Here is a 14,130-nt window from a genome sequence, read left to right on the forward strand (position 1 = left end):
ATGGAAATAAATAATAAACAATTTTGTCTGCTGTAGGGGTGCAGCAGGCGGACAACTTCATTTTAAAAATTGTAATATTAATGTTTTTTTTTAAATTAATTTATTTTAATTTTTTTAAATTAATTAGTTTTATCACTACAAAGTCGCTAATTCTTTCGTACTCAACAAACATAATATTTAGAATAGAAATATATTGTTGAAAAATATGTTATATGAATTGTTAAAATGAACTATACCAATTAGATTTTTCAGTATAAGAGGAATAATTTTCATTAATATATCGTCCCTTCTTGAATTTTTATTTCTTTTTCTAATATTTTTCAATATGAAAAAAAATAATGAATTAGAAATTTACAATACACAGAAAGAAACTAAATGAAAAAGATTTTAAGCAGTAAATTGCAACAGAAAGTTAAAAAAAGGATGGGGATGTTTGTCATTTTAGGATTTGTCCTATAAGGCGCATATGCCGCTGAAAATATTGTAGTCTGCACATGGGAATATTTGGACCTAAATTTTTGGAATTATATTTAATTTTCCAATTATTGTAAGCAAAGCTTTTCTATACTCTTGGTCGGTCCGTTCGTCCGTAACGGATAGCTCTTTTAGTTAATTTTAAAACTATATATTGTCCGATTTATTTCAGACTTGATGATTCCTATAACAGTGAGGTACGAATTAGATATTGCATGTAGCAAGTCTATACGCGATCCATTTAAAGTTTATTTGAAACGTGCTGATTTTTAACTATTTTGATAACAATTGTATGGTATAATAAACCTATTCATCTGATTTTTGGGTTTAAAATTGATTCGTAGGACAACAAGGTCCAATATTATTAGTAAAGCATCTCTAGCTCTATGATTAAATTCTTAAAAACGACTCATGTCTATATACAGTATTCCTTCTGATTTTAGAGCTTCGCTTTTATGTATGTTGTCATCATTGTTTAGTTTCACAACTTAACTATAAATCGCTGATTATTCTTTAAGAGATTAATAACTAGAATATATTGAAGGTTCTAATAAGTGATATATATATAATATATATTTTCAGAAATAAACGTTTCGTGCCCAAGGCTTAAATATGCGTTACGTTGCTGCCGCTCTGTTGGTCGGTCTCGCCGGAGGAGATGTGACCGCTGCTGCCATCGAGAAGATCCTGAAGGCTGCTGGTGTTGATGCCGACAGCGCAGAGGTTAGTATTCAGGGTCCAATTTATATATAAAGCATGTGGATATTGTAACGAATTTCTCTAGCAAATCTTGTACCTTCAGGGAGAAAGGGGGGGGGGGGGACAATGGATCTCAAATTCATATTTCTGACAGTCTTTGACTTTAGGTACCAGAACACATCCCTTTTTCATTATTTTGGCAAATTTCAAAGACTTTGAGTACCAGTGCAAAGAATGCAGCTAAAACAATCATTCCCCCAAAGCAGAAAACTCAAGAACTAACCAATACAAATACTAGCAGACTATTTGTAAGAATCAAAACAAGTTTATTTGGGTTTTTAAACAAAACAGTTTTCTTCTAAGAATGGGCGGGGTTAATCAGAAATTCTACTGTGATACTTCTGTAACTAACCATTCTAATCAACCCCTTGTCATATGAAAACAAACCCCAATTATGGTATTATTTTGTAAGAAACTGTCAGTACTAAGGTCATACCTACCTTTTATGATAATTTACAGATTAAATAATGTCTAATACTTTTCTTTCAGTGATCAATAATTTTTTTTTATACAAATCTAATCTAGATTGCTATATCTAAATTTTTGGAATTTTCCAGATATATCTGGTTTTGAAGATATTGAGCAGAACTCTAAAATTGAATTAATTGCCCATTGTCCCCTCCTTTACTCCCTGTGTACCTTACATATTATTTAATTTCCATGGATAAGGTAATACATTCGTAGAATAAAAAAAAATTGTAGTGGCCTAGTTAAATGACTTTATAGGGCCTACAAACTAGGATATTTACTTTGTAAGATTTTACATTCCGCGGAAAAATACTCGTTAATTATTCGATACGAAGTATTTAGATTATATTATACAGCATATAATTGAACTATTTATTAGACTGAGAGACTTAAAATTTCTTAAAGAAATAAGAGAATATCACCCGGTATTACTTAAAATGTATATATTTAATTTCTTTTTTATTAAATCATCATCATTGCCATTTATCTTTTCTTTGTATAGCATAGGCCACGCACAATGGTTGTTTAATCTTTTGATTTTGCACGACTTGAGGCCTGAATATTCATACCTAATGTTTGTTCATAGGTTGAGAAGGTTGTGTCAGAGTTGGCTGGTAAGAACTTGGAAGAGCTTCTTGCCGAGGGCAAGGAGAAGATCTCCTCTGTTCCTTGCGGTGGCGGTGCAGCTGCCCCAGCTGCTGGTGGAGCCGCTCCTGCTGCTGCTGCCGCTCCAAAGGTAATGTAAATCAAATATCCTTCTCATTATCCTTATACTAAAGTTAAATGATGTTTGTCTGTTCCGGCCGAAGGATCTCGCTAACCGCTGAACCGATCGGGTTATCCTTAACAGGGCGGTAGCTTCTCATAAGTCCCGGGAAGGTTTATAACTATTTTAGGGGAGGGTACCACCACCCTCCCAAGAGAAATCACAAAAAAAAATTTTTTCTTAATATTCTCGCTTTTGCGTAGAGACTTGAACCCAACATAGATAAATTAGTTCTTAAATTAGATATTTGAAATAAAAAAAAAACAAACTTTAGAGTCAGTAGCCGATGGTCCATATAATAAAGTAAAAGGATCTTTGTATGTCTGTCGATGTGTACTGAAGTATCTTGATAACCACTAAATCCATATGGTTCTCCTATAGGTACAGGTTAGCTTCTCATCGGTTTTAAGAAGGTTTATGACTTTTTGGGGGAGAACATTATACAAATATAACTATTATATACCTACATCTTTTTACTTAAAAATCTACTAGCGGCTTTGCCCCAAGAGGTAATTAAAAAAAAAAATGTAGTACATGTGGTGCAGCACCAAATAGTTGGTATCATCTGCATTTAATTTTTTATTTTTTGGGGGGTTGGGGGTGTCATATCCCCCAAGAAAATTGCCTAAAATCACCACAGGACCAGTAGTTATATTACCTGAAGAGTAGAATTCAATCGGTTCAATTGTTACCGAGATCTTAAGGGACATACGGACAGACATCATTCTACTTCGTATTATAGATAAGCCCATAAACTGATATTACGTGGTTGGTAGATAAATTTTTGTTCCATCCACCCCACCTTATCAAGAAAAAAAAGTTAGGATTCTTTAGACAAAGATAATTTATTATATCAACTTAATAACTCTAATCATCATCGCCATTTATCCTTCTTTCCAGAGCATAGGCCACGCACTATGGTTCTCCAATTTTCTTTCTCATCTTTCAGTTCATCCTGGAATTCCCTTCTTTAGGTTGTTTTTTCTACCTGGTTTCAATTACTAAATTGGTACAGTTGTTTAGATGAATGTGTGTAATTGAATATTAAATATTAGATGATATATTTTGTTTGTAGGAGGAGGCCAAGAAGGAGGAGGAGGAGGAAGAAGAGGATGACGACATGGGATTCGGTCTCTTCGACTAGATATCCTGGCAAGACCTCCAGATATCAAGTTTCTATCTACAGGCCACTCTAACTATCATTTCATCAAGAAAAATACAATATGCAATATTGTCATATATAAGATGAATGCTATTGGCAAATTTTTATAGAATTTAAATTGTGTTATTGTTAATTTTAATTGTTGAAGTGATTATTAAAGCTCTGAACAACATCTTGACGTGGTTATTGCTGTGTACTGTGTACGCAAGAAAAATACATTATTTAAATCGAACAGATCTGACATTTGCAATAATGTGTTTTCAGAAGTAAAAAATGGCAAGAAAGATTGTGTAAATCCGCGAGATAGTGGAGGATGTACCCTAGTCCTTATGAGCAACGTGATGAAAGAAAAGCGAGAGACCTCTTTTTCGTGAAAAGACGTCTGAACTTTAGACATTAAGCCTAAGAGAGATAATGCCATAACTGTTAAATTGCTAGGTAAGATTTTTCTTAAAATTATGCTTCCATTGTTAAATAAAATATAGTCTACAGTGGTGTATATTCTGCATATGATTCATTTTTTCCCTACTGCAAAATTTTATTATCCCCCCTACCACTTTTTTTTTTCACCAAGGAGGGGAGAAAAATGGAAAATGTTTTCAGTTCTCTTAATCAGTGTTTCGGAGCCGTTTGATTTTGGTGCGGCTCCGCGGAGCTGTATCTAGAAATACGGCTCCGGCTCCAACCTAAATTCAAGAAAAACTACATATATTTTTCCCCCATAAAAATTTTTTATTTTTGACTTTTGGAGGTTTTAAAAGTTCAATTTGGACTTGAAAAAACTTAAAAAGGCATTTGCACATGATAAAACAGTTACCAAATTATAATTCAGGGGTGTATATTCTGCACAAGATCTATTTTTTCCCCGGTTCCAAATTTTTCATTTACCCCCCCGGCCCCCCCCCCCCCCCCCCTAGTTTTTGTCTCATCAAAAAGGGGGGGGAAATGGAAAAATATTTAAAGAACTCTATATTTTATCCCTCCTCTACCACAATTTTTTTTTTCACCAAGGAGGGGGGAAAATGGAAAAATGTTTTCAGTTTCCTTACTTTTTACATTTTTTTCCCTCCAACCACTTAATTTTTATTCCCCCCCCCCCCCCCCTTGAGCCGGGGATCCCATGTAGAATATACACCCCTGTTATAATTTAAAAATTTTTAAAAATAGAGAAACTACATCCTTTAAGTAAATTTTCTTTGTCAATTAAACTATCCTATCGCTCCCTTAGACAAAGCCTATACTCCCTGTTTACGCAAAAGTGTTAGAAATCACCCCACTTTGGAATTTATCTGATAATAGATTTGTGAGATCCTAATCTTACATTTATGTTAGGATATAATGTAGTTTGAAGCAACAACATGATGATTGTTCATATCACCATCTTTCGGCTGAATAGCATTGATGATAATAAGAATGGCCAACTGAAAATAAAACATTCATTTTAATAAGAGGATTTTCGTTCATCATTCAATTAAAAAAGTTTTATTTAGTTCCGGCCTTGATCAAAATGAAACCGAACAGAATTCCTAAGAAGTGTTTAATTTGGAACCCCACTGGTAAACAATCAGGGACGACCAAAAACGACCTGGAGGCATATCATAGAAAAAGACCTAAATAAGCTAGGATGGAAATTGGGAGAGGCTGAGTCACATGCCAACGACAAGACTTCAAGGAGGAACAGTAGTCCTATTCTCTGGATTACACAGTCAAATAGAGAGACGCGCCTGATGATGAATAAGTAGTTTTAATGGCCGATGTCGAAAATTTTGGTAATTATTTTAATTTTCAATAGAATATTTCTCTTAAGATGTAGTAGGAATCCTCCCCCCCCCCCCCTCAAATAGTTATTAACTTCACTAGGCATGCAAGAAATTTCGTTGTTCAAAAAAACATTTAGTTCAGTGGTTAGATTATACTTTCAATTAGATTTTAATTGCTGAAAATGTATATAACCCCCAGAAGTAAACTATTTATGATAAGTCGATGAGTGATTTCTTCGACATTTCCCAGCTCTCGGAACACCGTATCTGTCGTAAACCTTTGTCCCAAAAAAAAATTACGGGAACAAATTTTTTTGTATGATAATTACGTACCTAGTATGTTTCTAATTAAAAATAAATTATTTAGATTGTGCTGTGAAAGTAAGAATGGAAAAATTTGGCATGGTAGTTGCTCTAATGATATACCATGTAGAACTGAAGAAATGGCTGCTGAACCGCCGCTCTTGACAAAAATTGTAGTTTTTAGTCTATGTATATTAGGGTGGGTCGATTTTGGAATTTCACATTAGTAGACATTGCCAAGGGTTACTGGGCCAATATAAAACAATGTAAAACTTAAAGAGGTTTTTTAATTATAAAACAACGGGCGCGCGGGGGGTATAAAATGTGCCTGCCCCCTTATAAAAACAAAAATTAAAATTTCTTCAAACACAGGCATGTTACATATCAAAATCACCACATTGAAATGCTGATTACAGATCTGAAAATCGTTTTGAAAAATATTGATTCAGTCTGAAATGATTTTCAAATAACCTACTAAAATGAACAATTTTGACTAAATCAGCTCTTTTTAGGTAGGTACTTAATGAGATCTTATTCGAACTAGGAGCAATACTTTTCAAAACTTTACAGATTCGTAATCAGCATTTCAATGCGGTCATTTTGATATGCAACATGCCTATGTTTGAAGGAATTTAAATTTTTGGTTTTATAAGGGGGTGGGTACTATTTCTACCCCCCGCGCGCCGGCAGCCGTAAGAGCCAAGTCACTTTTGAAACTTGAATGGGGCTTATCATACATATATATGACTTCCACAACTTATGATAACAGTAAAATCTAAAAAAAGGGTGAAATGGGCCCACCCTAATGTATATATTTGTTTTTCCTGCTAGGATTCCCAAAAGAAGTCTTAAAGAGCCATATTGACTTATCAAGATGTACTTCTATTATTTGTATTTAACTTTTGGTTTCAACAAGTGACTTATCCCTCTCCTCTGCTTTGTTTTAAGACTTTCATTAAAAATGTAACATTTTTCAGACCCTAAATCTCTTAAAACTTGAAAATGTCTGAGCAAAGAGTAAGAGCGAGTAGCTTGAAGTATGAGCTGGTGGTGGGTATGAACAAGGGCCACAAGGTCACCAGGCTCCCCAAGATTGTCAAGAAACGTTCATCTGGTAAGTCACAGGGAGAGAGAGGAGACATTTAAGCTGTTGATTACACTTTTTTTGTTGGTCCTAAAACTTTGGGGAAGTTGAGTGTCCAACTCCAAACGATTTTACCACTAAGGGGGGGGGGGGGAAGTTTTGACACATTTGCGTAAACAGGGAGTATAGGCTTTATCTTTGGACTGAGAGGATAGGTTATTAGGGATAAAATCATTCTTATATGATGAATTTTAAGATTTTTTGGATAGGCCTCCAGGTTCCGGAGCTCCAGGTCCTCTCTGTACAGGTAAAAATTAAAAAAATAATTATTTTTTTTGAAGAGTTAGAAGTCAACCTATGAAACAAAATATGCATATTTTTGAATGTTATTCACATATTTGATAAAAAAAACGCATATTTTGTTTCATAAGTTGACTTCTAACTCTTCAAAAAAAAAATTTTTTTTTTTCATTTTTACCTGTACAGAGAGGACCTGGAGGCCTGGAGCTCCGGAACCTGGAGGCCTATCCAAAAATTCTTAAAACTTGGGAAAATTCATCATATAAGAATGATTTTATCCCTAATAACCTATACTCTCAGTCCAAAGATAAAGCCTATACTCCCTGTTTACGCAAATGTGTCAAAACTCCCCCCCCCCCCCTTGTAATTTACAGAAGGGGTAATTTATTTTGTGTAAAATCATTGGAGGATGTGTACTAATTTATCGTCAATTTTCTTTTCCCCTTAAGGTTAAATTCAATACTCGCAAAGAACCAAGAAGAATTTTTATTTAGATGAAAATTTTCTTACGGTTGATATTTTTTTACATACGATCGATTTTTTTTGGTAGAAATATTAATATTTCCCACGGATATTCATTTTTTTCCAATGTGTAGGTAAGGTCCGCAAGCACGTGAAGTCCCTGATCAGAGAGGTGGCTGGCTTTGCCCCATATGAGAAGAGAGCTCAGGAGTTGCTAAGGTAAGTTGAAGGCGTACACCTTTGACATTTTCTATTGATTCAAAACAAGGGGGGGGGGGGTAATGTAACTCATCTCGTAGTTAATGCGCAAATGGCACTTAGAATCCGAATTTCGTTATAAAAATTTACATGAGAAATCCTTGGTAGATCTATATTTTTCCTGAATTGAACTCAGCCGTTTAGCCATTTTTGGCTATTTTCAGAACATATCCGTCACAAGCTATTTCTACAAATCGTACTCTTCGCCGCTCCTAGACTTTTTCAACCGGTTCTAGCCGGTAGCCGCTGGTACCAGAATTCTAAAAAATGTTTTTTTTTAATATCATTTTACATGAGTTAAAGCAAAAATATGTTTTGAAAAGTTAATTCCTATGTAATTAATTATAGATTTGCCCTTAAAATAACCCAAAAACGGCTAAACGGATTTTTGTTCGATTTATTGCTATTTTGAAAATTCTAGGTTATCTATAACAAGAGTCTCTAAAAAGATTGTCATTTTAAATAGTTTAAAAGGGGGGGGGGGGGTTAAAATGTGGTTACTCGTACCACGACATACCAGCAATTTTATTTTGGGCGTTGTTTTAAAGATAATTGTGTAAAATCTTCTCGCCGAATTAGGCAAATTGGAATCATTTGAGACAATGTTATTTTTTTCAAAAAAAATTTTCCCTTTGTAACCAACCCAAATTAGTCATTTTTTTCAAATTCACGTTAATCAAGGTATATCTTAAGTTCAGTGCCTCTCCTCTGCCTTTAAAGATATTGGAACCAAATCTTTTTAGGGTGACACTAATTACCCCAAGTTTTGGTATCTTTAAAAAACGGCGGCGGGATTGCAATTCTCGCCGAATTAGGCAATTTGGAATCATTTGAGACAATGTTTTTTGTCGGCGGGAGTGGCAGTCCCGCCGCCGTTTTTTTTTAAAGATACTAAAACTTAGGGTAATTAGTGACTCAACTCAAAAGATTTCACCCAATTATCTTTAAAACTAAGGGAGTAGCGCCCTAAATAAATTGCTGGCATGTCGTGGCACGAGTTACTACATTTCTCCCCCCCCCCCCTTTTTTTTTCAATTACTAATTGGTATATGTATATTGCAGCAAGACTTAACTAGTAACTATATTTCCCTCAGAGTTGTGTCTAATCTGTTCAGCGGTTACAGAGATTCAGATAGACAGGCGGACGGCGGACATCGTTCTACTGTATATTCTAGAGTTTTTTTTTTTCAGAATTGGCAAGGAAAAGCGTTGCTTGAAGTTCTTGAAGAAACGTCTTGGCAAGCACGCGGTAAGGATATACCTATGATGTAGAGTAGCTGCTCTTTTAAGTGTCTGTTGGTGTTGGTTTATCAATCCATATTATATATATATCAATGTATTAGGAAGAAAAGTTGAATTATCAACCTTACTTTCAACTTAAGTTTTAAAAAGAAAAAGGAGGTTGGTGGTACCCTACCTCAAAATAGTTATAAATCTTACAATGACCTGTGCGATGCTACACTGTAAAGTAGAATGGTAACGATTCAGTGGTTAGTAAGATTCTTTGTTACAATCAAACAGACTGACATTCTTTTGCTATACTGTGGTATTGTGGTATTAGTTATTTATCGCAACGTATTATAGACGGCTTTAGATAAAAACCAGTTGTTTTCCCTGTGGAGCCGAAGGCTCAGGTTAACGAAACTGTTATTAAGTTATTAAGTTAATGAATTTTTTAATATCCATGGAAAGTTGTCTAATACGATACGAAACGATGATTTTTCAGTATGGCTTAGAACCTGTTACAATCCAGCGGATATTAATCGGTTTCGGAGTCATACTGGAAAAATTTTCTCATTATGATTTATTTGAAACCATTAATTATCCGATGGATTAGAACCGGTTCTTAGCAGTGCCTTCGGCATCTCGGGGCTAAAAAAAATAATTTAATCTTATAGGGGAGGGGGGGGGGGAGTTCTGACACATTTGCGTAAACCTGGTATATAGGCTTTATCTTTGGACTGAGAGGATAGGTTATTAGGGATAAAATCATTCTTATGTGATGAATTTTCTCAAGTTTTAAATTTTTTTGGATAGGCCTCCTGGTTCCGGAGCTCCAGGCCTCCAGGTGGTCTCTGTAGAGGTAAAAATGAAAAAAAAAATTTTGAATAGTTAGAAGTCGGCTTATGAAACAAAATATGCATGTTTTTTATTCAAATATGTGAATAACTTTCAAAAAGATGCATATTTTGTTTTATAAGTTGACCTATAACTCTTCAAAAAAAAATTTTTTTTCATTTTTACCTGTACAGAGACCACCCCTATCCAAAAAAAAATTAAAACTTGGGAAAATTTATCATATAAGAATGATTTTATCCCTAATAACCTATCCTTTCCGTTCAAAGATAAAGCTTATATACCAGGTTTACGCAAATGTGTCAGAACCCCCCCCCCCCCCCCCCCTTAAATATATTTTGTATCCGCGGGAAGCTGTTTATAATACTATGCGAGAAATAACAATTATTCTATTATGGAGATTCTTGTGATGATTAGGCACATTATTGATGACTGCATCTTTTTTCAGGCTGGTAAGAGGAAGAGGGAGGAGATGCAGAACGTGCTGCAGGCCATAAGGAAACAACAGAAGGCCAAGGAGACCAAGAAGGAGTAGACCAAGGCTTAATATCTACACACCTTTCATCCCCCCTCCATCCATCTATAAATATCAGCAAAATATGCCTCTGGTCAACTATGTTATTGTAAAAATATGCCCTCAAATCCCCGGAATTTTATATGAAATTGAGAACTATTTTCATGTCACCTTTTTTCGGGGATAATGTATACTTTTACTGAAATACACTAGTTTATCAATATTTTATGTGCATGTTAAAGCCATTTTCAAAATAAATGTCATTTTTTATTTAAAAATCAATAAATAATGGCAAGTATCATTATTAATATTTATCTATAATTTAAAGTAGAACGATGTCTGTCCCTTAAGATCTCGGTAACCATTGGATTCTATTCTTCAGGGAATATACTTATTGCTCCTGTTGTGGTTTTAGGCTTTTTTAGCCAGTTATTTTAAATAAGTGGCAGCACCAGAATTACTTATTTTTTAAATATTTTCTCTTGGGGCAAAGCCCCTAGAGGCTAGGGGCGAAGCTGCTAGTATTAAATATACCAGCATTACTCGGTAACTATGGTACGTTCGTATGTCATTTGGTCACTTTATCGGTTACTAGCGAATACGTCTATAGAGGGGAGTAAAAATCAATTCTCACAAAACATTGTAGGATGTTTGATTGTATTAAAACAACTCCCTAACCACTAAATCATAGTTCTTGACATTGTAGCTTCTCATAGCATAGGTCATAGGAAAGGTTATACATCTGTTTCGAAGAGGATACCAAAACCACCCCAAGAGAAATTACATCTAGAAAATAACCCAAAAATTTTTAATCCAGAATTGAAAATGATCCTCTATAAGCGAAGTTTTCTACTTAAAGGGTTTGAATATAATGAAAAAGTTAAGTTATTTTATATCTTGATAAATTCACCCGATATTGAAATTATCCTGTTTTTCTTGATCAACTAAAATGTATAAAATAAGACTGAAAAGTCAAAATAGCTGCAGAGACAATTGTCAAAAATGATTGCTTGTTGTGGTAGTTTGAAATCTTAGTATTCAGTTTATAGCGAAAAAATTATGTTTGTATTATTCGGTGGGGATTCCGGCGTGTTTTATTTACTGGGTTTTTTTCAAGAATGCGAAATTGATCCTATGGTTTTGGATTTAGTACACGAACTTTCAAATACTCTCAGCTGGCTAAAATAGCTATTCCCTTCAACTGAATGTATAAACGTAGGAGTTTCTTGTTAGCAACCTAAATTGACAATTTTTCCACTGTGGTAAAATACTAATAAATTTTAATCGGAGAAAAAACAAAGACGACATTTTAATACTTATTATACGCCCGGCATTCACGCATGTAAACAATTTTCAGGATATAGAAAGTTTTTCATTAAAAATTATGCTAATTTAGGCATTTTTACGTATTTATTGTATTTTAAATCTGTATTTTTAGTAATTGTCTAATAATTTTGATAACAAAATATTGTTGTTATGAGTATTTTTAAGTTTCACAACATGGTGAAATTTTAATATAGATCACAAGTTAAAAGAACTTTTTTGATATTGATTGGCTGTTGCATTCTTGCATTGTCCAAACTTATTTACCAATAATAAACTCATATGTCAATTTAGCAGCGTTGTGGAGCCGCCATATTTCTGGAGCCGGAGCCGTAATTTTTGTAAAAAAACGGCTCCGGGTTAGCTAAATAAAGAGATTTTATTTAATTATAATTTGGTACCTCTGTTTTCTCATGTACAAATGCCCATTTAAAGTTTTTCCAGTCCATTTTTATCAAAAGTTGAACTTATACAACCATCTAAAGTCAAAAATAGACGTGGGGAAAGAAAAATGTTGAGTTTTTCTTGATTTTAGGTCGGAGCCGCCATCTTCATAGACGGATCCCCGGCACTGCAGTTTTGTCAAGTATAATGCGCGCACTGTGGGATGAGCATTCTGCACAATACACAAAATCTCCGATTTCAACTCCGACCCGTCACGGAAGAGCGCATTTTTTACGAAAAATAGGGCTTTTTAAATCTTATTTTTAAGTGATTTATGTAAATATTTTAGAACTTTTTTTTCCGAATATCTACTTTTAATTATTTGAATTTAATATAAATGCTTTAAAAAAAAAAAAATGTTGAGCACAGATAAACAAAATTACCCCTGAAAAATTACCAATAACGGCGCTAAAATATCTGTTTATTACTTGCCTTGCAAATACAATAGAAATATAAAAAAAGATGTTTGGGATAAAGGAATTCTTCATGAACATTTAAAAAAAAAAAATTTTCAAATCGGTCAACACTAAGTCCACCGAATTTTACCGAAACTAATGTTCACTGTTTTAGCCTAAATTTCGTAAAAAAAAGGTTTTTTTTGACTTTCTGTTATTAAATAAAAAAAATTTAAAAATATTCTTAAACTACTGATAATGGAGAATTAAATTATCCAATTATTTTTTATCTATCTTAAAGTTTGTAGGAGTTATGATCGTTTTTATTTCACTACCCCTAAATTTTTGCCTACATTTGCCACAAAGCTGCGCGCAATGATATAAAATCGAAAATTTAACTATTTTTGCGATTAAGAGCTTAAAAACCACTTTTTTGTCAAAGTTGAAGAATTTTATACATAATATTTGATTTTGCTAAACAACTAACAAGTATTCATGTATAAATTACTTGATTTAGAAATTTTCCATAAATTTCTGCGAAAAGTTATCATTTTTAGCTTAAATTTGGTTAAAAAGTCTTTTTTTCGACTTTTTGCTTAGCAAATAAAAAAATAAAAAAAGGTTTTTCTAAAACTACTGTTAATGGGGAATTAAATAATTAAAATATTATTGATCTATCTTAAAATTTGGAGGTGTTATGATGATTTTTATTTCTTTACCCCTAATTTTCAACCTACAGTGACGACAAAGCTGCAGTGCCGGAGCCGGACCAAAATCAAACGGCTCCGCAACGCTGCAATTTAGAGCCCGTTGTCTTATTTACATCCAGGAATAAGCTATAACCAACAAGCGAAACAAATCTAAAATGGGGGGGAAATGGAGAGGTCGTCAATTTTACGATGTGTTGCCCCCCCAACGACAGCTGAAAAACACGTATAGGTTTCGTGATTTCTTACCGAATTAATTTCATTGTTGGTACAAGCTGATTTACATCCCTTAAGATCCTTGCAAATATCTTTAATAATAAGGGGTAACTAGGTGATTAAATGAACGGCTAGGTTAATAATTTTGTAAAGGGCGGTTTAAAAACATGTTAATTGAAGAATAATTATATTATCCATGGTTAGTTGCTTCGCCTTTAGCCTCTAGTAGAGTAAAAGAAATTAGTTTTAAACAGCTTTACTCTAAAATACAGTCAATTCGTACCAGCAACTATCGAAATCTTAAGCTTCAGACAATTAAAACCTTTATTTTTATTATGCTAGCGGCTGCGCCCTGGCATCTAGGTGCTCTGTATTAAAATGAATAAGAAATGGGTTAAAAAAATAGCTCAAAAACACTAGGCTTAAAGATATTATCTTAATTGTTCAAAACCATTCCCGGACCTGTGTAAAGCGTCCATCAATAGGAAAATTTAATCTGTCTAGTAGTTATTGAAATCTTATGATTCAGACAAATGTTCCTACTACGTAACTTTATATAATATTTACTAAATGATTATTGACAACTGTTACATTTTGCAGAATGGACTTAAAATAGAAAATATCAATTTATACCTACAAATTGCTTTTCATGCAATAGA

At 33.7% G+C, this 14,130-nt stretch overlaps 1 protein-coding gene across 3 annotated transcripts; it reads left to right on the forward strand.

Moving 5' to 3' along the window:
- The first annotated feature begins 503 nt into the window (after window positions 1-503).
- On the forward strand, window positions 504-10,687 carry LOC145319070 (uncharacterized). 3 transcript variants are annotated; one of them, XM_080160894.1, is made up of 7 exons: window positions 3,608-4,067; window positions 5,120-5,398; window positions 5,757-5,891; window positions 6,478-6,806; window positions 7,673-7,757; window positions 8,988-9,045; window positions 10,321-10,687. In XM_080160894.1, exons 4-7 carry the CDS (start codon window positions 6,695-6,697, stop codon window positions 10,405-10,407), a joined length of 342 nt encoding a protein of 113 aa, XP_080017020.1. In that variant the 5' UTR covers window positions 3,608-4,067; window positions 5,120-5,398; window positions 5,757-5,891; window positions 6,478-6,694; the 3' UTR covers window positions 10,408-10,687. The 3 variants fall into 3 exon arrangements, with proteins under 3 accessions (XP_080017022.1, XP_080017020.1, XP_080017021.1); XM_080160895.1 differs by having other exon boundaries at window positions 6,524-6,806; XM_080160896.1 differs by lacking the exons at window positions 7,673-7,757; window positions 8,988-9,045; window positions 10,321-10,687 and adding exons at window positions 504-1,197; window positions 2,288-2,437 and having other exon boundaries at window positions 3,543-4,067; window positions 6,478-6,670.
- Window positions 10,688-14,130: the final 3,443 nt, after the last annotated feature.

This window comes from Acartia tonsa, chromosome 5 (assembly GCF_053477335.1).
Source record: "Acartia tonsa isolate MP-2025a chromosome 5, ASM5347733v1, whole genome shotgun sequence".
Taxonomy (NCBI): Eukaryota; Metazoa; Arthropoda; class Copepoda; order Calanoida; family Acartiidae; genus Acartia; species Acartia tonsa.

Bases quoted from the DNA above. Each gene is read 5' to 3' on its own strand.
- LOC145319070 (XM_080160894.1), top strand. From the start codon at position 6,695: ATGTCTGAGCAAAGAGTAAGAGCGAGTAGCTTGAAGTATGAGCTGGTG. The intron at 7,758-8,987 runs GTAAGTTGAAGG...TTTTTTTTTCAG, and splicing joins AGAGCTCAGGAGTTGCTAAG to AATTGGCAAGGAAAAGCGTT. The intron at 9,046-10,320 runs GTAAGGATATAC...ATCTTTTTTCAG, and splicing joins AACGTCTTGGCAAGCACGCG to GCTGGTAAGAGGAAGAGGGA.